We start from the raw sequence: 25,487 nt of genomic DNA on the forward strand, positions 1-25,487 counted from the left end.
ACTGATCTGAATTCTCCAAACAGGCCCTGGGGGGGTTTAGCTTTTCTCAGACCCAGGTAGGGGGTCTGAGGAGAAAGGCTGGGGACCAATGTTTTAAAGGACGGGTGGAAACCCTAGTCCTCAGGTATCTGATCCAGAATCAGACCTGTGTGACCCTGACCTCCATGTGTGTCTCCACAGAGAGGACCTCCACCCTCATGACCTCCGTGTGTGTCTCCACAGAGAGGACCTCCACCCTCATGACCTCCGTGTGTGTCTCCACAGAGAGGACCTCCACCCTCTGATCCAGTGAAACCAGTCTTAAACTCCTCAGACTGAGAGAACCTTCCAGAAGATGGAGGATCTGCTTGCAGCCATCAGGAATCAGCGCGCCCGTCCTCCTGATCTGACGGCGTTGATGACCAAACTGATGCAGGCTGCAGCAGCGTTCATGTCGGCGTATGAGGGGGAGGAGGGCAGGCTGAGGTGGATAGTAGAGGAGATGAAGAAGATCTCTGATGGAGTCAGAGAGAAGCAGGAGAGAACAGACACAGACAGAAAGGTTGGGAGGGCTGCTGCTGTGGGTTTCTCCATCCTCGCAGCTCCGTTCACCGGAGGTCTGAGCCTGTTAGCAGGAGCGACAGCTGGAGCGGCAGTGGCCCTATCAGATTCAGAGGGCGTGGCCAAAGTGGCCAAGTTCATGCTAGAGAACGGAGACGCAACCAAAATGAGAAACCACGGGTCTGATTTGATGAGAATTGTTGAGCCCATGAAGGGGGAGCTGCTGGAAATAAAGAGTCTGAGTGAGAAGCTGGAGGAGAAATCCTCCAAAGCTGTGGAGGGTAAATCTGAGGCAGAGAAGCAGGAGTTTAAGAGCATCATTGAGAGAGTCTCTGAGGTTAGAAGCACCAGCGAGGACGCTCTGACTCAGACGGTCCGTATACTAACGGACTTGGAGATGCTGGTCCAGCTCATTACTAAGATCTCCACCAACACTCCCACCAGCCAAGACGACAAAACCCTGAGAGACCGGGTCATCAGATCAGCCCATCAGAGTCAGAGAGTCATGGAGGGTTTCAGGGAGGTGAACGAGGCGCTGGAGAAACTGACCAACATTTAGAGAGTCTGAGTTTAACCCTTTCAGCCCTCTGAGCTCTAAAGCTAACGCCAGAATAGAACAGGGACCAATCAGAGCTCAGTGACCCCGGAGACACCAGCAGACTGTCCCTGCTCCTGACTGAAACCTGTTTCCTGTTTGGCTGTAATGTCTCATGAACTACTTCCTGTTTCCTGTTTGGCTGTAATGTCTCATCAACTACTTCCTGTTTCCTGCTGTAGTGGACCTGAACCTGACTACCAGAACATGAATAAAGACCTATTTTTAACATCACATGACTGTGGACGCTGTTATTAGAGGAATCTCCTAGCTCTGCTCTCTCCTCTCTGCTAGATAGATCAGTGTGACAGGAAGTGAGGTCACAGTCAGCAGAGGAAGAAGGTGAACCGCTTCCTGTTAACTGAAGGTTTCAGTGAGAGAGGAGACGACAGCTGAGAGAAAAGGGGTTTGATTTAAGGATTCAAACTCTCAGCAGACCTGCAGCAGTAAAAACATCACTGATCAACATTTCAGAGGGTTTAGATGGTTTTCAAACGTTTCCATCCAAGGCGCACCATATTTAACTCAAAACAAAGTAGACTTTTAAACAACGTCACAGTCAAGGTGGTCTATGGGGGGTGAAGGGGAGAGCTTTCTGGGGCCCAGACGACTGGGGGATCATGGAGATGGAAAGAGGGGGCAAAAGGGGTTAAAAGTGATGAAAAAACACGGCAGAATTAGGCAAAAAATAGACAAACAAAGTCAGAAATGGGCAAAAAATTGCTTAAAAAAAGTGGCATAAATGGGTTAAAATTGTCGACAAGGTGGCAAAAAAGGGTTAAAGTTGCTAAAGGGTGGTAAAAAGGGTTAAAAGGGATTGAAAAAAACGGCCAAACAATAGCAAAATTTGGTTAAATGTGGCAAAAAGTTCCAAAAAAGTGGCAAAAATGTGTAGAAAAAGTGTTTAAAAATAGCATAAAGTAATAATTTTAACTCCAATTTCAGCCCAACAATAGCAGTAATGTTAGCCAGGATGCTAGCACCAATGCTAATGATCCAACACACACACACTGATATCATCAATACATCACAGCTGGGGAGGGAACATGCTCCGGGGGATTTCAGGGGTCCAGATCTGTGGGCAGGCCTGGGTATGGTACTCGCCATGAAGTTGTAGTTATAAAATATGGTACAGAAACCTAGACTCGCCTCAAGGCAGGTCTAGGTGGGCCATGTCACACCACCTGAGACCTACTGGTCTGGATCTGCAGACAGAGTCCAACGATTCTGACAGGAACAGTCTTCATAGGAGGAGAAAGCAGAGGTAATACATCCACTGTTAGTCAGCTCTGTAGAGGGTCACATGACCCAAGCACCGCCCACTGGCAATGCAAATGTGGGGGCGGAGTTTACCCATCATGCCTCCTGTGTTTAGATGTGTTATACATGTTTTAAAATGTATTTTGAACCCTGATAGACCAGAGACTGGACCCTGATAGACCAGAGACTGGACCCTGATAGACCAGAGACTGGACCCTGATAGACCAGAGACTGGACCCTGATAGGCCAGAGACTGGACCCTGATAGACCAGAGACTGGACCCTGATAGACCAGAGACTGGACCCTGATAGGCCAGAGACTGGACCCTGATAGACCAGAGACTGGACCCTGATAGACCAGAGAATGGACCCTGATAGACCAGAGACTGGACCCTGATAGACCAGAGAATGGACCCTGATAGACCAGAGACTGGACCCTGATAGACCAGAGACTGGACCCTGATAAACCAGAGACTGGACCCTGATAGACAAGAGACTGGACCCTGATAGACCAGAGACTGGACCCTGATAAACCCAGAGACTGGACCCTGATAGACCAGAGAATGGACCCTGATAAACCAGAGACTGGACCCTGATAAACCCAGAGACTGGACCCTGATAGACAAGAAACTGGACCCTGATAGACCAGAGACTGGACCCTGATAAACCAGAGGCTGGACCCTGATAGACCAGAGAATGGACCCTGATAAACCCAGAGACTGGACCCTGATAAACCAGAGACTGGACCCTGATAGACCAGAGAATGGACCCTGATAAACCAGAAACTGGACCCTGATAGACCAGAGAATGGACCCTGATAGTCCAGAGAATGGACCCTGATAAACCAGAGACTGGACCCTGATAAACCCAGAGACTGGACCCTGATAGACAAGAGACTGGACCCTGATAGACCAGAGACTGGACCCTGATAAACCAGAGGCTGGACCCTGATAGACCAGGGACTGGACCCTGATAAACCCAGAGACTGGACCCTGATAGACCAGAGAATGGACCCTGATAAACCCAGAGACTGGACCCTGATAGACCAGAGACTGGACCCTGATAAACCAGAGACTGGACCCTGATAGACCAGAGACTGGACCCTGATAAACCAGAGACTGGACCCTGATAGACCAGAGAATGGACCCTGATAAACCAGAGACTGGACCCTGATAGACCAGAGACTGGACCCTGATAAACCAGAGACTGGACCCTGATAGACCAGAGACTGGACCCTGATAAACCAGAGACTGGACCCTGATAGACCAGAGACTGGACCCTGATAGGCCAGAGACTGGACCCTGATAGACCAGAGACTGGACCCTGATAGACCAGAGAATGGACCCTGATAGACCAGAGACTGGACCCTGATAGACCAGAGACTGGACCCTGATAGACCAGAGACTGGACCCTGATAGACCAGAGAATGGACCCTGATAAACCAGAGAATGGACCCTGATAGACCAGAGAATGGACCCTGATAAACCAGAAACTGGACCCTGATAGACCAGAGAATGGACCCTGATAAACCAGAGAATGGACCCTGATAGACAAGAGACTGGACCCTGATAGACCAGAGACTGGACCCTGATAGACCAGAGACTGGACCCTGATAGACCAGAGACTGGACCCTGATAGACCAGAGACTGGACCCTGATAGACCAGAGACTGGACCCTGATAGACCAGAGACTGGACCCTGATAGACCAGAGACTGGACCCTGATAGACCAGAGAATGGACCCTGATAGACCAGAGACTGGACCCTGATAGACCAGAGAATGGACCCTGATAGACCAGAGACTGGACCCTGATAGACCAGAGACTGGACCCTGATAGACCAGAGACTGGACCCTGATAGACCAGAGAATGGACCCTGATAGACCAGAGAATGGACCCTGATAAACCAGAAACTGGACCCTGATAGACCAGAGAATGGACCCTGATAAACCAGAGAATGGACCCTGATAGACAAGAGACTGGACCCTGATAGACCAGAGACTGGACCCTGATAGACCAGAGACTGGACCCTGATAAACCAGAGAATGGACCCTGATAGACCAGAGAATGGACCCTGATAAACCAGAGACTGGACCCTGATAGACCAGAGACTGGACCCTGATAGACCAGAGACTGGACCCTGATAGACCAGAGACTGGACCCTGATAGACCAGAGAATGGACCCTGATAGACCAGAGAATGGACCCTGATAGACCAGAGACTGGACCCTGATAGACCAGAGACTGGACCCTGATAGACCAGAGAATGGACCCTGATAGACCAGAGAATGGACCCTGATAAACCAGAAACTGGACCCTGATAGACCAGAGAATGGACCCTGATAAACCAGAGAATGGACCCTGATAGACCAGAGACTGGACCCTGATAAACCCAGAGACTGGACCCTGATAGACCAGAGACTGGACCCTGATAAACCAGAGACTGGACCCTGATAGACCAGAGACTGGACCCTGATAGACCAGAGACTGGACCCTGATAGACCAGAGAATGGACCCTGATAAACCAGAGACTGGACCCTGATAGACCAGAGACTGGACCCTGATAAACCAGAGACTGGACCCTGATAGACCAGAGACTGGACCCTGATAAACCAGAGACTGGACCCTGATAGACCAGAGACTGGACCCTGATAGACCAGAGACTGGACCCTGATAGACCAGAGACTGGACCCTGATAGACCAGAGAATGGACCCTGATAGACCAGAGACTGGACCCTGATAGACCAGAGACTGGACCCTGATAGACCAGAGACTGGACCCTGATAGACCAGAGACTGGACCCTGATAGACCAGAGACTGGACCCTGATAGACCAGAGACTGGACCCTGATAGACCAGAGACTGGACCCTGATAAACCCAGAGACTGGACCCTGATAGACAAGAGACTGGACCCTGATAGACCAGAGACTGGACCCTGATAAACCAGAGAATGGACCCTGATAGACCAGGGACTGGACCCTGATAAACCCAGAGACTGGACCCTGATAAACCAGAGAATGGACCCTGATAAACCAGAGAATGGACCCTGATAAACCAGAGAATGGACCCTGATAAACCCAGAGACTGGACCCTGATAGACCAGAGAATGGACCCTGATAGACCAGAGACTGGACCCTGATAGACCAGAGACTGGACCCTGATAGACCAGAGAATGGACCCTGATAGACCAGAGAATGGACCCTGATAGACCAGAGACTGGACCCTGATAGACCAGAGACTGGACCCTGATAGACCAGAGACTGGACCCTGATAGACCAGAGACTGGACCCTGATAGACCAGAGACTGGACCCTGATAAACCAGAGACTGGACCCTGATAGACCAGAGACTGGACCCTGATAAACCAGAGACTGGACCCTGATAGACCAGAGACTGGACCCTGATAGGCCAGAGACTGGACCCTGATAGACCAGAGACTGGACCCTGATAGACCAGAGAATGGACCCTGATAGACCAGAGACTGGACCCTGATAGACCAGAGACTGGACCCTGATAGACCAGAGACTGGACCCTGATAGACCAGAGACTGGACCCTGATAGACCAGAGACTGGACCCTGATAGACCAGAGACTGGACCCTGATAAACCAGAGACTGGACCCTGATAGACCAGAGAATGGACCCTGATAGACCAGAGACTGGACCCTGATAGACCAGAGACTGGACCCTGATAGACCAGAGACTGGACCCTGATAGACCAGAGACTGGACCCTGATAGACCAGAGACTGGACCCTGATAAACCAGAGACTGGACCCTGATAGACCAGAGACTGGACCCTGATAAACCAGAGACTGGACCCTGATAGACCAGAGACTGGACCCTGATAAACCAGAGACTGGACCCTGATAGACCAGAGAATGGACCCTGATAGACCAGAGACTGGACCCTGATAGACCAGAGACTGGACCCTGATAAACCAGAGACTGGACCCTGATAGACCAGAGACTGGACCCTGATAAACCAGAGACTGGACCCTGATAGACCAGAGACTGGACCCTGATAGGCCAGAGACTGGACCCTGATAGACCAGAGACTGGACCCTGATAGACCAGAGAATGGACCCTGATAGACCAGAGACTGGACCCTGATAGACCAGAGACTGGACCCTGATAGACCAGAGACTGGACCCTGATAGACCAGAGACTGGACCCTGATAGACCAGAGACTGGACCCTGATAGACCAGAGACTGGACCCTGATAGACCAGATAATGGACCTGGTCTCTGGTTCTTTTATTTTGGGGGTCTTGGGCTGAAAAGTTTTAGAACCACTGTTGTAATGAGTTCTAAACAAACCAGCTCACAGAGAACAGGGTGTGCTAGCCCCCCCCCCCCCCATCAGGGGTTTAGAGCTCTCTCATTTCCGTCTGAAGGTTCAGACTGAAGCTGTCGTCTACAGAGAGGAGGAGGTAGGACCAGAACTGATGAACTATTGCTGTCTGATCATCAGATTTATTTATTTATTTATCCAGATGAAGGTCAGCAGAGACGTACAGGTTTATAGTCTGATCATGACTGTTCATGTTTTTGGTAACTGATAATCCACTTAGGGGCATTTTTCTCATTTATCAGATTGTATTCAGAAGTGTTTTTGAGTAATTTATTGAGCATATTGATTAGATAGAGGTATCATAAAAGTATGGATCAAATATTTGACAACAGGCATTAAGGGGTTAATGTCAGTTTTTTGAACATTTATGCTCAAAGGTGTCCAGAGGGTGCCCTAATGTTAAAGCTGGCACTACATAAAAATATTAATGCAATCAAATCAGTTTTGTTGCTGATCTTTGACCCATCCAAGACTCTCATCAGCACCAAAGCCTCATCTTTCTACTATTGATTTTATGGAAAATAATTCACTTTATTTTGTGTTTTGCAGTAAAATGAAAATTAGATAACCAAACTGGCATTTAAAGGGTTAAAATGTTGAAAATTCTTGAATGTTTGGTAGTTTTGAGCAGGTCTGAAGTTGTTAAAGAGATTAATGAAAAAAGTAAAACAACACTGATGTATGCTGATTTAAGGGTAGTTTTTTGAACATTTATGCTCAAAGGTGTCCAGAGGGTTGTAAATTCACTGAGAGAGTCTGAATGACATTTTAGAGTTAAACATGTTGGATTTCAAAAATCAAACCAGAAAGACAAGTTCCTGTAAAAATGAATGCCACAAGCTGTAAAACTGACAAAATGATCACAAGTTTAAATAAAAAAAGTTGAGAAAAATGGCCAGAAATGTCCGAGGAGGGTTAAGGGTTAAGGTCAGTGAGTTTTTTTGACCAACAAAATGACAGAATCAAACTGAAATGAGTGTATTATAATTACATTATACATTATACAGTGTTTCTCTGATATCTGATATATTGATATTTATAAATGAATGTTCTGATCCGGATCATTCGGTGCAGGTTGGACCGTGTCGGTGTTATGGTCAGGGCAGACCTTATGGGTGTGGAACCACCCTTATTGATGGGAGATGACAGACTTTTCACACTTCTACATTTATGGATGTATATTATCTGGCTGTTTGGATGCTGTTTGATGCCTCAGATAGAGTTTTCCCTTTGAGAAAATGTAAACTGATAATCATGCTGCTGTCATGTGTCATACAGGAGCGTATGAAGCTGCCCAGGCTTGTTAAACTGCACCGTCACTCCAGTCCTTCCTCTCAGCAGAGCAGCAGATGATCCATGAGTGACAGAGGAGAGCTGTGTGAAGGAGAGAGACTCACCTCTGACCAGGTAACAGACAGAAAACTAGTCCTGGTTCCATCAGCTGATCTCATCCTCAGTAACTGACTGCTGAGACTCTTGTCCATCACTCAGTCAAGCTGTTTTATTGTGGAAGCTTATAAAAGACAGCACAGTGCCCTGCTATCCAACGCTGATCAAGGTATTTGTTTTCGTCCCGTACCGTCACGGTACAGCCGTCACGGTTTGGTGCACGCAGTAATACGACAAAAACGTCTGAGTGAGGATTAAAAAAAAGTGGAGTTCTCACTTCAATCCAGGAGGCGGCAGTGAGCCTAAAAGCTGCCAGCAACCGTTATTACAGAAGAAGGAGCAGTTACAAAAACAAACGAAGAAGAGTGATGGCGCGTGTGGAGTTAGAAGAGCCGCCGGCTTCATTGAAATCCCCCGTATAGTGATGGTGCTCTGGCTCTGTGAGTCATTTTAACTTTACCTTCAACTATCAGCCTCGGAGTGAGAGAGGGACTCTGCAGCTGTGTCACAGGTAAAGTTATCCTCAGATTTCACAGCTTTAACCTCTTTATCCTCTAAGATGGGCTGTGAAAGCTTCTCCAAACTTGTTAGTAGGTCCCACTGGTTAAAGAAGTAGTCCAGTGCTGAAGTCCATGTTGAAATCGGCAAAAAGAGACGCTAATTTGCATACTTAACAAGCTGACTTGTGGTTGTGTGATGATGCATTTAAGTTAGTGTTTAAAGAGTGGGTATAAGTGTGTCAGTATACCAGTGGAAATAACCTAGTTATTCAAAAATGTCTTTATTTATTAATGTTTTTAATCATTGAGGAACTTTTGGAGGGAGGTCGCAGCATTGTTTATAATTTAAATGTAATTTATTCAGCCTATTTATTTTAGTACAATTTAATTAAAGAATTAAAATGTATTTATCCGCTGCAATCACCGTACCGAAAACGTACCGAACCGTGACTCTAAAACCGAGGTACGTACCGAACCGAAATGTTTCTGTACCGTTACACCCCAAAGATATGATGCTTATCAATTTGTGAAGATTATCTTTATGAACAAATCGTGTACGTTTTATAAACTTCTGTTGAACACAGAGCTTTTTCAGCAATAATCCAAAAACCCGTTGAAATATCCCATTGGCTCGACGCTGAGGGAACCCATGCTAACCAGGCATGAAATTCACTCACCTTTTGGCGAAATGCGCCATTTTGAAACCAAAATAGGTGACCTACGTGGGAGGGGGGGCATAGAGGTATACCAGAGATTATCGGTGAACTGCACCTGAAGGGGGCCTTGAATTCGATACAAACATTGAACGTATCAAACTTACAGCAGCGCTGAAGCCTGTCAGTCTCTCTGAGTTTCCTGTCCACTTCAGTGGAGGGAGCGCGTGAGCGAGAGACGGCTGTGCCGTGTGTGTTTTTATGTGTGTGTCTGCAAGAGAGCTAAACTCCATAAAGACGGCAAGTTTTGTTGTCTTTGGCGTTGGCTACGGCCCACAGTCGCCTGCAGTGAGTTAGCACTTATACAAAGCTGGTAAACGTCCTGTTGTACAGGAGGAGTGGGGTCCTGATGAAGTAAAAAGTCCAACACTTCAGTATTATACATTATAGCTAGCTAAACATTCTGGTGAGAGCAGTCCTGAGTTAGCCTCATGTTATTGAACTGCACACCCAGTCGCCACACACGCCGATGTAGACAGCTGTTAGGATCAGATGTTTCTGTGCTCTTCATCGGTGTTAAAGGAGAAACCCTCAGCATGTAAAGGTGAGATCATACAGTCATGTCTGTCTCCTGTAAACTATGATAATTGTGATGAGTCTATTTATCTCTCTGAAAGTGGCGTGTGTGTTTAACCCTGACCAGTTGCAGTATGATGAGATGAAGTGTACAGATTAGTTCTGTTATGTTGTTGAGCTGTTGTTGCTTGTCGTTGTAGGAGTTATTCTGGTGTACTTAGGCTGTCAGTGGACTTTAATGCAGTTTTGTACATACGTCAGGAGAAAAAGCACTAAGTGTTGATTATCGGGCGTTTTTTTGGTGCATTCTGGCGGTTTTTGGACAAGTTTTGTGCTGTAAACTATCAGCTGTATCTGGAAACACTGATGCACAGTGAGCTGTATGGAGAGGCCTGGCTGGTTAGCATACAGCCTGTCATACATAGGTGTGGTCTGAGGTTTGTCATGGTCAGGGTCTGTACGTAATGATCGTACTGAAAGGCCATCTGCACATCTGAGCGACTACATTAAAGTTGTGCTGTTGTGCATTTCATGAGAGGAGTTGTCAGTCTCATTTCTTATAGAGCATAATGTGACCATGTATAGATACTTTATTATACATTCATACTGTCTTGTAATTCTGCTTGATTTTTCTCTCAAAATGCATCAGATTAATGTTTTTAAATATGAAATATTCAAAACTTTCTGTTAACTTTCAATAAAGGCAGAGACATCAGCTAACAACAGACTGGACTGAGATGAGCTGCTCTGTGGTTTTAGATTGGAGTGTTAGAGGGCGGGTTCATGATGTCATATTAGCCCGCGCCACATCAAACCCAGCCAGGAAAGAGGTGCAAAACTTTCTAACAGCCTAAATCCAGAATTCTGGTGCTTGAGGGGATTGTGGACAGGCCAGGGTCACATACTTCTGTTAGCAGAGCCTGAAAAGGTGACCTTTTGAATAAAATGTCCCCTTTAAGTTTAACCTCTGCAGAATCAGATTTTCATTGTACTTCAAAATAAAAAGGTGAGGGTGGCAGCAAACATTTTCAGCCTCAGTCGGCATTGTCACACACTTTCCACAGACCGAGGCAATAACTGAAATAAGGAGGACAGAACTTGTGGTGGAAATTCTCAACATTGTATTCACTTAGTGAGCAACGCCACACAGTAAAGATCAGACCAAAGAAGCGCCACGCTACAGGCCGTTTTAGGCTGTGTGTGGGACAGCTGCAGCTCTCTGAACTCATGCTGTTTCTGGGATGTAGTTTGTCAACAGATGATTCATTGGATATGAAGAAATAATTAATATTAATGATTGATAAATAATGTGAAAATCAGCGGGCCATTGCACAAGAAAAACGCTGTCAGAGTGAAAAATCATTTTAGATCAAACCATGCAGAGAATTTAGAAATGTTAATATCTGTCTTTTAAATAAAGTTTTTTAGGGAATCATCGGCCTGATAAACACCCCTGCCCCCTCCCCAATCAGCTGCACAGATAACCTAAGCTATGTCACTTGATATTCAAGGCTGTACGGGGTAAATCAGTCCATCAAACACTGTTGTTTTTTTGCAGGTATCTTTATTATAGTGAGACTGAGTTAGCAAAGCATTTTGTGCTGATATGTAAATGACTACATTTCTACATATAAACATATTACTGAGTCACATTTACCACACTGAGACGTCTTGTGCCGTTCTTTGCCGATGCTGGTTTTCCTCCTGTTCATTCACCAAAGTCTCCGGGTCTGACTCGGGTATAATACGTATGGACGTATTTAAAACACGGGTTAGGGTTAGGGAATGGAGAGGCGGAGTTTGAAAACAGTGCACAGGGCTGTACAGTACGACATACACTGCCTGGCCAGAAAAGAGTCGCCACCAAAACAAGGTCACACACTCTAACATGTGGTTGGACCGCCTTTAGCTGTGATTACAGCACGCATTCGCTGTGGCGTTGTTTCGATAAGCTTCTGCAATGTCACAGATTTATTTCCATCCAGGGTTGCATTAGTTTTAATATTGATGATGGGAGAGTCTGACCACTGCGCAAAGCCTTCTCCATCACATCCCAAAGATTCTCCATGGGGTTAAGGTCTGGACTCTGTGGTGGCCAATCCATGTGTGAAAATGATGTCTCACGCTCCCTGAACCACTCTGTCACAGTCTGAGCCCGATGAATCCTGGCTTTGTCATCCTGGAATATGCCCGTGCCATTAGGGAAGAAAAAATCCATTGTTTAAGAAATGAGAAGTAACTCATGGCATCAGCTGGGGGTAAATGACTTGTAGCCCATGCAGTAATTATCCAATAGGAGGCTCGTACCTGTTTGCTTAGTTAAATCCAGGTGGCGACTTTTTTTTTGGCCAGGCAGTGTATAAGTCACAAATGCTACAAGAAAATGTGTCTGTGCTAGGAGGTCTTCACTCCTCATCACACAGGTGCTATGACAAAGTGAGAGAGGTGCCTGAATGCCAGACGTGCAGATAAGACTTTAGGTTTGACTTGTTGCCCCTAAAACTTCATTCCACTTTGATTTGAAACATGAAATTCATGCCCAGCCCATTTATTTTATATTTCTGGCTGATTTTAATTCAAGCAGAATGTTTTTTCCTCTCGCCGTGCGTAATCCTCTGCGTCTGGCGCTCCAGCGACCACACTCCGCAGCTCATACAGACGGGGCAGGCTCAGGGCCGTGTCTTTACCCTAACAAGAAACATAAAATGTGTGCAGTGTGGGGCTGTACTGATCCTGTCTCTCTCCCTCATCTCTCCGTCACACTGCTGCCTGTCTGTCCGTGTCATATCAGACCTGTGTGTGACATTCAGACGCGTGATGGCTTGTTAACCACACAACAGCTACGATATTAGTTAAGAGAAAATGCATCAGTTTATACATTAACCTTTAATCAGAAGTTAGAGCACACTGAGCGCTCTGTCCTGTCACTGACGGCTAACTCACTGCGACCATGCGTGCATAAATGGAAAGGACGAGGAGAACGGAGAAGTAAGCGAGCAGATATTTGTTTGAACATCGTCTAGCCTACGTGTCTTAATAAAAAACTTGGGATTAGAGCAGCGCTCCTCTTAAACATGCCGACCACATTTTGCTGACAGATTTTTTTTGTTTTACTTGCCATTTAACTCCACTAGTAGGCTACTGTTGTTATCATGACACTGTTACAGAGAAAAGAAGGATCTGTTCATTTACACCAGCTCTATAAACATCAGACCCCAGTGTGATACTACAGTATGGACCAGACTCTAACAGTGTTTAATGAATTTCTGATGATGTTAGACATGCTTTCCTATTACTGAGTATCAGTAAATAAATAAGGGGTATCCAAACTATGGCCCATGGGCCAACTGTGGCCTTTGGTCCTTTTGAATTGGCCTGCAAGAAATCCATCAAAAAGGCCCACATAAGAACATCAAACTTTACTATGTTTCTTAGTTTGACTAGAAATGCACAATATTGGGGTTTATAAAATATGTGGATGTTTACAAATGAAATTTAGCTGATATCAATACCAGTATATAAATATAGTTAAGACCTAACACTTCAGTCCTTGAAACACAGTTTAAGGATGAACAAGGAAACAAACTTCAGTCTCTAGAGCACATTAATGTTTAAGTAAATAGGATGAACACAGACAAAGATCAGCTGTCTGTTGGTCCTGCCAAAAGTAAAAAAATGATGAATACAAGCAAAAGAATTACAGCAAACAGCAGCATGACTGGAGCTCACTTTCTCCTCTGTCTGATCTCAGGGTCTGATTTCCAGATCACATTGTTATAATCATCCTCAAGCACCACACTCCTATAAAGTTAGTCAGTTTCCTGCAGGTTGCTTTTGTTTTGTGTCCAAATGTGGAAATGAACCGTCAGCGCTCTCTTCTCTGTGATTGGCTGTTTGCTTCATAGACATTAACTGATAGCTGTAGTTTAGGCCGTTTTGGTGTCGTTTTTCAACTGCATTCACTTACTACGCATATATTTTGTTTACGTGTTGGTTTTGGAGCTATAAGAAACATTTGTATTGTGCTACAGGTTTTTTGTTCTGTGCTACAAGATTGTCGACCTCTGTAGCACCAGCGCTATGGGCGAAAAAAGTGAACATACAGCCCTGGTGCACTACACGCAGGTCCTGCCCATGGGTCTGCCCCCAAAAGCTTTCACAGAACTGGCCAATCAGAGGACAGTGGGCACGTGGGGTCGGCGACTCTTAAAGAGACAGCGCTGAAACGGAGCGTTTCAGGCAGAGGCTGTAAATGAGGATTTTGCAAACGCCATCGTGAGGCACAGAAAGCACTTTATGACCTGCAAATCATGCAGTTTTACTCCATAGGTATCTAAGATTGACATAATGAAACAGAAAAACAAGCAAAGTATGTCTCCTTTAAAGAGCAGAATAGAAGAGTTCATCTGCCCAGTGAAAATGCCTCCTTTGATTGGTTGGTCTGTTGCCATACTCCTTGGCCGATGGCTGATAATGGTGGATACAAATATTAAACTATCGGTGCATTCTGGGTCATAACATGAGACTAAACTGTGTTTTTCTGCCTCCATCAGAATGAGAGGAATGGACCTGTGGGAGGGAAGTGGAGTCACTGGGACAGTCAGCTCCCAACCACACCCTCAAGGCTGTGTGGGTGGAGTTAAAGAGAACGTGAGCGAAGCTACAGGAAGGTGACCCTCATCTCTCAGACCGGACTCCAGCTGCAGCCGAGCTGAGCAGGATCATGGAGCCTGAGGACGGAGGAAGAGGAGGAGGAGGAGGAGGGCAGGCAGGGAGCAGCATGAGGAATGAGCAGGTAAGGGAGAGTGGGGCAAGATGAGCCGGTTTTTACCTCCTTAAGGTCAGGAAACATGGGACAGGGTGGAATGAAAACTGAAACCTTAAGATCTCTGCTGTCAAATGAAATAATCAGCATGAATGTCTAACAAAGCTGTCTGAACATTAGACCTCCAAAAAAGAGCTACTGCAGCTCAACCTGTCCCAGGTCAAAGGTCAGTCAATATGAGTTCAGCCTTAAACTGAACTCCTGTATTTGAAGTGTAAACCTTGGTATAAATGTATGAACAAATAGTTTGACAGTTCTGGACCTGTCAGATCTAACCACACTGTTGATCCTGGTTTAGTTCCTGTACTTCCTCCTTTTGAGTTTGAGCTGGCGTCTTCGTTTGGGTGCAAAGTTTACTGGGACAGTCTCCAACAAATGGATCTGATATATCAGTTTCACTTCTGATTAGAGGACAGATCCTGGAGCCAAAACCAGGAGGGTAGAAGTCAGACTTTTATTCTGCTTACTGGTCATCGAGTCAGAACCACAGAAACCCTTAAACACACAGCAGGAGTCCCCTTTGACCGTCTGTGAGATCTTTTCTAATCAAACAATGACTCAGAAACTAACAAACTGCTTTTGTATAAAGAGGGAGAAATTTGTCTTTGATTTGATGGGGCAGAAAATAACACTCCAAATCTCACATTTTAGAGTTGTGTCAGCAGTGAATATTCAAGCGTAGCAAAAAAAAGTATTAAGATGTTTTCTCAGCACCAAAAGGAGGAAAATGTTAGCTAGGAGGCTAGCAACAGAACTACTGCTCCAACACACTGATTATAATAAATCATATCTGGGACAGGGACCACAAACCATGCTGGACACCTCACATTAATCATGTTAAAGTTTTAAAGTCAATAAATCTAAAGATATTCTTCAAAGATATGCTTTCATTCTCTCAGTGTCCTGCATTACTAACTGGGAACAAAACAGACATCACAACCACAATTAGACGAAACCTGAAACCAAAAGAGAGAGAAGACCAATGTCACAAGCAAAAAAGATGGAGAACAGTTGTAAAAGTGGAACTCTCCCATGATGCCGTTGGTGCCCAGTGTCTTTCTGATGGTTGAGTCATGAACTCTGACCTTAACTGAGGCCAGTGAGGCCTGCAGGTCTTTGGATGTGGTTCTGGGTTCTCCTGGGACCTCCTGGATGAGTCGTCGTTGCTCTCTTGGAGTCATTTTGGTTGGCTGACCACTCCTGGGAAGGTTCACCACTGTTCCCAGTTTTCTCCATTTGTGGATAATGGCTCTGACCGTGGTTCTCTGGAGTCCCAAAGCGTTGGAAAAGTCTCTGTAACCTTTTCCAGACTGATAGATTTCAGTCACTTTGTTTCTCATTTGTTCTTGAATTTCTTTGGGTGGTGGCATGATGCGTTTCTTTCTGAGATCTTGTAGCCTACTTCACTTTGTCTGACAGCTTCTATTTGAGTTTGAATTGCTAAGAAACATCAGCAACATATAAAAAAGATGGTCAGTCATCATGATCACAACAGTTCCTCAGCTATCAGCAGTGTCAGAGTCAGCCATCATAAGGATGCTTTCCAATGAACATTAGTGTCAGCATAAACGCCACATTTGGGAACCACTGCTGTAGTTTCTGGAAGTCTACTCATCCTTCCCTGGAGCTTAAAAGCTGAACTTGTCAACAACAAGTCCATCCTATTACCTCCTGTCAGATAGGCATGACCAGGCTTTATGCAATGATTTCCTAACAATTCCCAGAAAATGATGTCCTGTTTGTGTGAGTCCTGTCTGACCTCATTTCTAGATCACATTGATATACAGGTACATCTCAAAAAATTAGAATATCATGAAGAAGTTCAATATTTTTTGTCACTCATTTCAGAACGGTAAACCCATATATTATATAGACTTGTTACACATACAGTCATGGACAAAAATATTGGCACCCCTGGAATTTTTCCAGAAAATTCATCATTTCTCCCAGAAATTGTTGCAATTACAAATGTTTTGGTATACATGTGTTTATTGCCTTTATGTTCATGGGAACAACACAAAAAATCCGAAGGACAAAGACAACACTGACATAATTTTACACCAAACCCAAAAAATGGGCCGGACAAAATTGTTGTCACCCTCAACTTAATATTTGGTTTCACACCCTTGGGAAATAATAACTGAAACCAATCTCTTCCTATAACCATCAACAAGCTTCTTCCACCTCTCAGCTGGAATTTTGGACCACTCTTCTTCTCCAAACTGCTCCAGGTCTCTCAGATTTGAAGGGTGCTTCTTCAACAGCAGTTCTGAGATCTCTCCATAGGTGTTCAATGGGATTTAGATCTGGACTCATTGCTGGCCACTTCAGAACTCTCCAGCTTTGTCTCCAACCATTTCTTGGTGCTTTCTGAGGTATGTTTGGGGTCATTGTCCTGCTGGAACACCCATGACCTCTGACCCAGACCCAGCTTTCTGACACTAGGTCCTACATTGTGGCCCAAAATCTTTTGATAGTCTCCAGATTTCATGATTCAATGCAGACAGTCAAGGCACCCAGTGCCAGAGGCAGCAAATCAACCCCAAAACATCCTTGAAGCTCCTCCATGTTTGACTGTAGGTACTGTGTTCTTTTCTTTGTAGGCCTCATTCTGTTTTCTGTAAACAGTAGAATGACGTGCTTTTCCAAAAAGCTCTACCTTAGTCTCATCTGTCCACTAAATGTTCTCCCAGAAGGATTGAGGCTTACTCAGGAACATTTTTGCAAACTCCAGTCTGGCTTTTTTCTGTCTCTTTGTCAGCAGTGGGGTTCTCCTGGGTCTCCTGCCATAGCGCTTCATCTCATTCAGATGACCACGTATGGTCCCAGCTGACACTTTTGCACCCTGAGTCTGCAGGACAGCCTGAATCTGTGTGGAAGTTGACTGAGGATGTTTATCCACCATTCCAACTATCCTGTGTTGCATTCTTTTGTCAGTTTTTCTCTTCCGTCCACGTCCAGGGAGATTAGCCACAGCTCCATGGTTATAAACTTCTTGATTATATTACACACAGTGGACAAAGGAATCTCAGGGTCTCTGGAGATGGTCTTTAACCTTGAGATTGTTCAGATTTTTCCACAATTTTGCTTCTTAAGTCCTCAGACAGTTCTGGGCTCTTCTGTCTCTTCTCCATGCTTGGTGTGACACAGACAGACACACAACACAAAGGCTGAGTCAACTTTTAGACATTCTAACTGGCTTCAGGTGTGATTTCTAGATTGCAGCACCTGTTACTGCCACAGGTGAGTTTAAATGAGCATCACATGCTGGAAATAAAATGATTTACCCACAGTTTTAAAAGGGGACAATCATTTTGTCTGGCCCATTTTTTGAGTTTTGTGTAAAATTATGTCAATTTTGGCTTTTTTCTTCAAAATTTTTCTATTAGTCTAATGCACATAAAGGCAATAAACATGTGTATGCCAAAAACATTTGTAACTGCAACAATTTCTGGGAGGAATGGTGAATTTTCTGGAAAAATTCCAGGGGTGCCAACATTTTCATCCATAACTGTAGAGTGAAATATTTCAGCCTTTATTTCTCTAAATGTTGATGATTATGGCTCACAGATAAGAAACCCCAAAATTCATAGTCTCAGAAAATGAGAATATTAATAAGATCAATAAAAGGATGTTTTAGACAGAAATGTCAGGCTTCTGAAAAGTCTGTTCATTTCTATGCATCAATACTTGGTTGGGCCTCCTTCTGCATGAATTACTGCATCAATGCGGCGTGGCATGGAGGCGATCAGCCTGTGGCACTGCTCAGGTGTAATGAAGCCCAGGTTGCTTTGATAGCGGCCTTCAGGTCATCTGCATTGTTGGGTCTGGTGTCTCTCATCTTCCATAGATTCTCTATGGGGTTCAGGTCAGAGTCACAGTAACTCCATGGTCACTGAAGCAGCTTTTGGTACCTTTGGCAGTGTGGGCAGGTGCCAAGTCCTGCTGGAAAATCAAATCAGCATCTCCATGGTGCTTGTCAGCAGAAGGAAGCATGAAGGTCTCTAAAATGTCCTGGTAGATGGCTGCGCTGACCTTTGACCTGATAAAACACAGTGGACCAACACATGCAGAAGCCATGGCAGCCCAGATCATCACTGACTGTGGAAACTTCACACTGGACTTCAAGAAACCTGGATTCTGGTCCTCTCCTCTCTTCAAGGTCCCAGAGTCAGGAGGAAGAGTAGTTAGTAGTTTAGTTTTATTCAATCATAACACAACACCAAACATTTTGCCCAGTGTAGACATTTCAAACAAAATCAGTAGTCATGTGTTGAATAATGGCTGAAAGGCATAGGCAGAAGCAAACTGCTTATAAAAGCCTATCCTACATTTTCAACTTTTTAAGCTACCAACTTCCAGAAGATAGCTTCAAAGATAGCTTTACAAACCATTTTCTTGAAAACCAAAAGAGAATTACATGTTTTTACATTTGTATTGGCATCTTTCAAGAGTTTAACTCCAACAATAGAAGCACGTCTCCTCTTCATACCTTTTTTAGCTTTTTGTACAGTAAATTTACAAACACCTCTGAGATTATACGGACTCTCCTGAATTGAAAAGAACCTCTGTACTGAGTCAGGGAGCGTTTTTGACTTCGCTCTGAACATCATTTGCATTATTTTATTATAAAACAAATCATAAAATTTAATAACATGAGAATTTAGAAAAAGTGGATCCATGTGAGCGTAGTAGTCAGCCTTACTGATGATGTGTACGGCTTGTTTTTGTAGTTTTATTATTGAATTTATGGTCGTTTTAAAGGTGGATCCCACAATTCAGATATATAGGGAACAATTAATGAGTAGTAGATTAAATGCAAGGCCTCAGAATTTAATACATTTCTAGATTTATATAGAATTGCAACTGACTTTGAAATTTTCCCTTTAATGTATTCAATATGTTGTTTCCATGTTAACTTTTGGTCGATCACAACCCCAGGGAATTTGGTCTCAAAATCTCTTTCAGTGTCAACATTACAGATTTTTAATTTAATATTACCATCACTTTCCTTTAGATTCACAAAAACCATAAATTTCGTTTTTTTTTTTAATATTTAAAGATAATTTATTGACATCAAACCAAATTTTGAGGTTTTTCAGCTCCCTTTCTACACCACACAAAAGTTCTTTTAAATTCTTACCACAGCAAAATAAATTTGTATCATCTGCAAATATTAGGTATCTAAAAAATTCAGTCACACTGCAGATGTCATTGGTATAAAGAATGAACAGTATCGGACCAATCACTGATCCTTGTGGTACACCACAGGTGATCTTTCTGAATGCTGATACTGGATCATTAATTTGTACACACTGATGTCTATTACCTAAATAACTTTCCAGCCAAGAATGTACAACCCCTCGTATCCCATACGTCTTTCATTTCTTTACTAACCGTCTGTGATCGATGGTATCAAAAGCCTTCTGCTGATCAGTACACTCATCATTTTCATTGGCATTTGCTGTTTCTTCAACCATCTGCATTACTGCAGAAGCAGTAGTTCTGCTGTCTCTGAATCCATACTGATTTCCACTTAATAATTTATTTTTATGAATAAACAGATTTAATTGTTTCACAGACAACTTCTCTAAAACACTGTGGCAGAAGTGATATCAGTCTGTAATTTTCCATACAGTGTTTATCTCCATTTTTATACACTGGGATCACCTTTGCTAACTTCATGTTGTTAGGAAAGATTTCCTTTTTGGAAAGACAGATTACATCCATAGGTCAAAGGTCTAACAATATAATCAATAACATCTTTAATAATTACTGCATCAATAGAATGTATGTCGATTGATCTCTTATTTTTTAATTTTCTTACAATTTCATGAATAACAGTTTCATGTACCCCACTTAGAAACATGGAACTAGCATTAGTGTTTATCAAACTATTAAACATATGTTTTTGTCATCAGATGCAACAATCTGTCTGGCCAAAGCAGCACCAGCATCTACAAAGTAGTCGTTGAACTCATCAACAGTATTTTGTAAATCATCCACTCTATTATTAGTTTTATTTATGAAATAATCTGGAAGTTCTGGTGTAGACATTTTATCCTGAATGATATGATTGGTTACCTTCCAGGTTCTTTGTATGTTATTTTTACTGTCCTCCATTGTTTTACTGTAGTATTTCCTTTTTTGAGTCCTCATAATGGTAGTTAGTTTGTTCTTATAGCGCTTATATTTTTCTTCACTGTCACTAGTTCTCTGCTGTAAGAACTTCTTGTACAGTTGATTTTCTTATTACATGCCTTTTGCAGACCTTTTGTCATCCATGGTTTTCCTTTATATTGACCTTTCAACCTACACATTTTGATAGGACGATGTTTATCATATAATTTTCAGAGTGCAAACAAAAATGCATCATATGCTAGCTCTGGATCATCAACATACATCTCATCCCTGAGCTCCATCTTTAAGGCTTCAGTTCTCTCTGAGGTTCTCAATCTCATTCATTTGCAGGGAGGTTCACTTTTATTTTTATCAACCGAACATTTAGCAGTTAAATTATGCACAACTACAAAAACAGGAAGGTGATCACTGACATCACTTATGAGCAAACCACTTGTTGCTTGATGATGAGTATTTGTGAAAATATTGTCAGTAAGTGTAGCGCTGTCTTTGGTTATCCCACTCAGTTTGTCAGTTAGGGCCCAGAGACCCAAACTAAACATTGTATTACTAAATTCTGTTGTCATTTTATGTTCATTCCATTCCATTAAATCAATATTGAAATCCCCGCAAACAAAAAGTCGTTTCTTATCGGATACCTCACCTAAAATGTCAACTATTGAATTAACAAAGGAATCAATGTGAGAGCCAGGGGTCCTTTATATGCAACTCAGGAAAAAGATTGAAAATGAGACAGATTTCTTTCTTTTGATTCCACTGACAAAGAAAACTTTTTTTTCCAGCTAATTAAGTTTTAATTTCTGTCCATTGTACACCATGGACTGTCTATCAAGTTGTTAAATATATTTAACTATATATATACATACAGATATATTTAACAAGCCCCACCCACTTGCTAAAATAGTTTTTGTGGACCCCTCTTTAACCACGGCTGTCCAAACCTACTTCCTCTACACTGAAACACTTACACACTCCAGATAGTACAAACAGTGAAGAGTGTTTGGTGGATTATTTCTCTGCTTCTTGATAATAAATCTGACCTCGTAGTAAAGCCTGCTTATTTCATTTTAAATGGAGCTACATCTGTAAGGAGCATGCATCTGTGGGATGAGCAGCAGAGCTGAGGATGTGGGTCAGTCCAGGAAACATGTTGTAGATCTTCTCTGCCAAACAGCTGATTCTGCTGTTGACTCTTGTTCTGATCTTTGGTAGCCCAGGTGCTGACTATCAGGAGTCTGGAATAAACAGACTTTATAACGGTGTAAGATTTACTGACAGGAAGCGTCGTTACAGCACAGAAATAATCTACCAAACACTCATTTACTGACCTATGTGCTAAGTTTACATGCTAACGGTTAGATCATGTCCACATTGTGTGATGTAGTTGTTGACGTTTTCAGCTCTGTCGGCTGCTGCTGGTTCATAAATGCTAACGTGCTATTGTTCATGTGATTTTACTTTACATCTTTAATTCCTAACAACACGTTTGCTTTTCATAATTCAGACTAGTGTGTTCGGCTAACTTTATTATCTTCATATCAGTATCTGGAACGTTTTGTTTTGATAGGCCAAGTCCAGGTCCAGGTCCAGGTCCAGGTCTGAGGGAAGAGAAAGACGACTGTGAATAACTGCATAGTTCAACCAGTTCTCTTGGCTTTATTACAGGATGGCGTGAGTTTATATACAGAGTGAAGAACAAGTGATCTGTGACATGGACTTTATCCACCTGTAGTGATCCTGTGGTGGAGCAGCAGCCAATCACAGCTGCCGTCTTGATGTACGCCCTAAGCAATAAAAGCAATAAGAACTTGGAAACCCTCATAAAATCTGCTCTGTCACAATTATGTCACAGTTTATGGAAGTTTGTGTAAAACACAGTTCATAGAGATCCAGAATAAACGTTCAAAAATGATCAAAATCATATTTCCATTTTTCCATTTACCAGCATCTACCTAGTAAGTAGGTGTAATCACAGCGTGTGACCCATCCTTCAGGTCTCAACATGAATCTTTTAGCCCTCATCACATTTCTGTCACCCCCCTCTATCACTGTCCCTCTGATGTCAACTCTTTATAAGGTTTCATGTCAATCATGATTACTGCAATGCGCTTTATGCTGGTGTCTCCCAGTCCTCTCTCAGTCGCCTCCAGTTGGTGCAGAATGCTGCAGCACATTTTTTAACAAACACCTCCAGACGTCAGCACATCACCCCTGTCCTTTACTCTCTCCACTGGCTTCCAGTTTCTTTTAGAATTGATTTTAAAATTTTACTTTTCGTTTTTAAAGCTCTTAATGGCCTTGCTCCTTCATATCTGTCTGTCCCCAACCCAAACAGGGCCTTAAGGTCAGCCAACCAGCTCTTGCTGGAAGTGCCCAGAGCCAGATATAAACAGTGGGGAGACTGGGCCTTCTCTGTAGCGGGGCCCAGACTTTGGAATAAGCTGCCCCCGGACATGAGAACCATAGCCAACTTTGGCCCTTTTAAATCCAGACTTAAAACCTATTTTTTCAAACTGGCTTTTAACATTCAGTCGTGACACATTACTTGTATTTGTTTTATTGTAGTTTTTATTGGTTTTATATTGTTTTATATTGTTTTAGTATTCCTACTGTTTCGACTTCATTGGAAAGAACTTTGGTCACTTTATGTGTTGTAAAGCGCTCTACAAATAAAAGTTGATTGAATCAGCTGATCATCTCTGTCTCTGAGTTTTAACCCTCTCTGTGTCAGTTCTGGTGATATAAGAGCCCTTTCCTCTCTCATCCATCTCATTCCTGCATACACAGACATCTCTTATCTGCAGCGTGCAGATGAAATAACAGCCATGTTTCATTTCCTGAAACAAACTTCTCCCACGTCTCCACATGTTTCTACATGTCTCCACATGTCTCTACATGTCTCCACATGTCTCCACATGTCTCTAAGTCTCCACATGTCTCCACATGTCTCCACATGTCTCCACATGTCTCTAAGTCTCCACATGTCTCTAAGTCTCCACATGTCTCCACATGTCTCCAAGTCTCCACATGTCTCCACATGTCTCCACATGTCTCCACATGTCTCCACATGTCTCCACATGTCTCCACATGTCTCCACATGTCTCCACATGTCTCCACATGTTTCCACATGTCTCCACATGTTTCCACATGTCTCCACATGTCTCCACATGTCTCCACATGTTTCCATGTGTCTCCACATGTTTCCACATGTCTCTGCATGTCTCAACATGTGGTGATGGCCACCCTGATCCATCAGTGGTACTTGTTACCCTCTGACCTTTCTGACCTCTGCGTTTCCCCGACCATGTCTTGATTTTATGTTTTGTTTTTTGTTTTTTAGGTCTTCTCAGTGGTCAGGAACAGACAGTTTCAGGTTTTGTTGAGCAGGTTCTAGACGTTTCTTTCTCACATTCTCTCGTGTTCGTTTCTAATTGTACTGATGGATCTTCCCGTTCCTCCCCTGTTACATGCATATCGTTATATTATACATATGATTAGTCACAGGTTATCTCATATTTGACATCACATTCTTTGCTCTGGTTGATTCTCCTTTTGGGGTGTTTTAGTAAGTTTTTCGTGCAGTGTTAGTGTTGTTTTACTCTCTGTGACTCTCCAGGTGGGAGGTAGTGTGATCATACCTGTGCTCTCAGTTCTGGGTGTATTTTTAACGGATCTGATCATTAGAAGTTGGTGATTTAATCTCTGAGGCCACTGAGCAGACTTCTTTATCATGCTGCTGCAGGTTTCTATGTGTCAGAGCCACAGTCACTACTGGGATCATTAATCCTCAGAGAGTCACAATAAAATCAACTGTGGATGTTGAAACTATTTCCTCTTGGCTTCTTTTCCCTGATAAACCTGCTGCATGTGTCCATCACTGAGGTGTCTTATTTACTCCTCTTTGTCTCTTTCCTCCTCACAGACCTGGATCACAACAGGCTCAGAGAAGAACCAACACCCTGAGCATCCTCCCAGGTAATCTCTGCTTCTCTGTGGTGCAGAAATATGTATTTATGATGAAAAAGTGAAGCAAACTGTTTTAAATGATGAAATATTTACATTTAATATTTCAGCCTGAGGAATGTAGAAATATCTTGAATAATAAATGCTCCTTTTTAGATAAATCTGCCCTTCTTTAGTTAAATAATAATAACCTCAGTCTGGGTAGTTGAATGGTGATAACTGTTGTATATAAATGCCAGATATATCGTTACCTTAAAATGGTCAAATAGGATTTTTGTATGAATTGCCCAGCCCTATTTCTCTCTGTTATCAACACTTTAAGAAGCTTTAGGCCCTTTTTCCTCAAAACATATGATTCAACATTACACTCATGGATGACTGGAGGAAGTCAAAGAGAAAATTGTACCAGACTATTTTAATTCAGCTTTAGCTTCATTGATATGGAGGCTCATGTCTTTCCCTAAATATTTTAGACAGGTTTAGAATAAACTGAATGCTGAAATATTTGCCATGCTTCCTGGACCCTTCTCTTTGCTACGCCATTATTCAGAGCCAGCAGTCAGACGTTAGGCTCCAACAAACAAGAGCCATAAAGATGCAGCTAATTTTTTATCCCACAGGCTGATGGGTTCAGAGCGGCTTTGACATAAAAACATACAAACAAGACCTAAGAACCAATGCTGTATGACTCAGACTAAAACAG

At 43.2% G+C, this 25,487-nt stretch overlaps 1 protein-coding gene across 1 annotated transcript in view; it reads left to right on the forward strand.

Annotated features, from left to right (window-relative positions):
• Window positions 1-8,498: 8,498 nt before the first annotated feature.
• The window catches only part of LOC121503978 (transient receptor potential cation channel subfamily M member 4-like), a 65,633-nt gene continuing 48,644 nt past the window's right edge, over window positions 8,499-25,487 (forward strand). The window contains exons 1-3 of the mRNA XM_041778591.1: window positions 8,499-8,637; window positions 14,409-14,650; window positions 24,744-24,796. Of these exons, the coding sequence (XP_041634525.1) occupies window positions 14,579-14,650; window positions 24,744-24,796 (125 nt within the window). The 5' untranslated portion in view covers window positions 8,499-8,637; window positions 14,409-14,578. The remainder of the gene's footprint in view (window positions 8,638-14,408; window positions 14,651-24,743; window positions 24,797-25,487) is intronic.

This window comes from Cheilinus undulatus, linkage group 21 (assembly GCF_018320785.1).
Source record: "Cheilinus undulatus linkage group 21, ASM1832078v1, whole genome shotgun sequence".
Classification (NCBI taxonomy): Eukaryota; Metazoa; Chordata; class Actinopteri; order Labriformes; family Labridae; genus Cheilinus; species Cheilinus undulatus.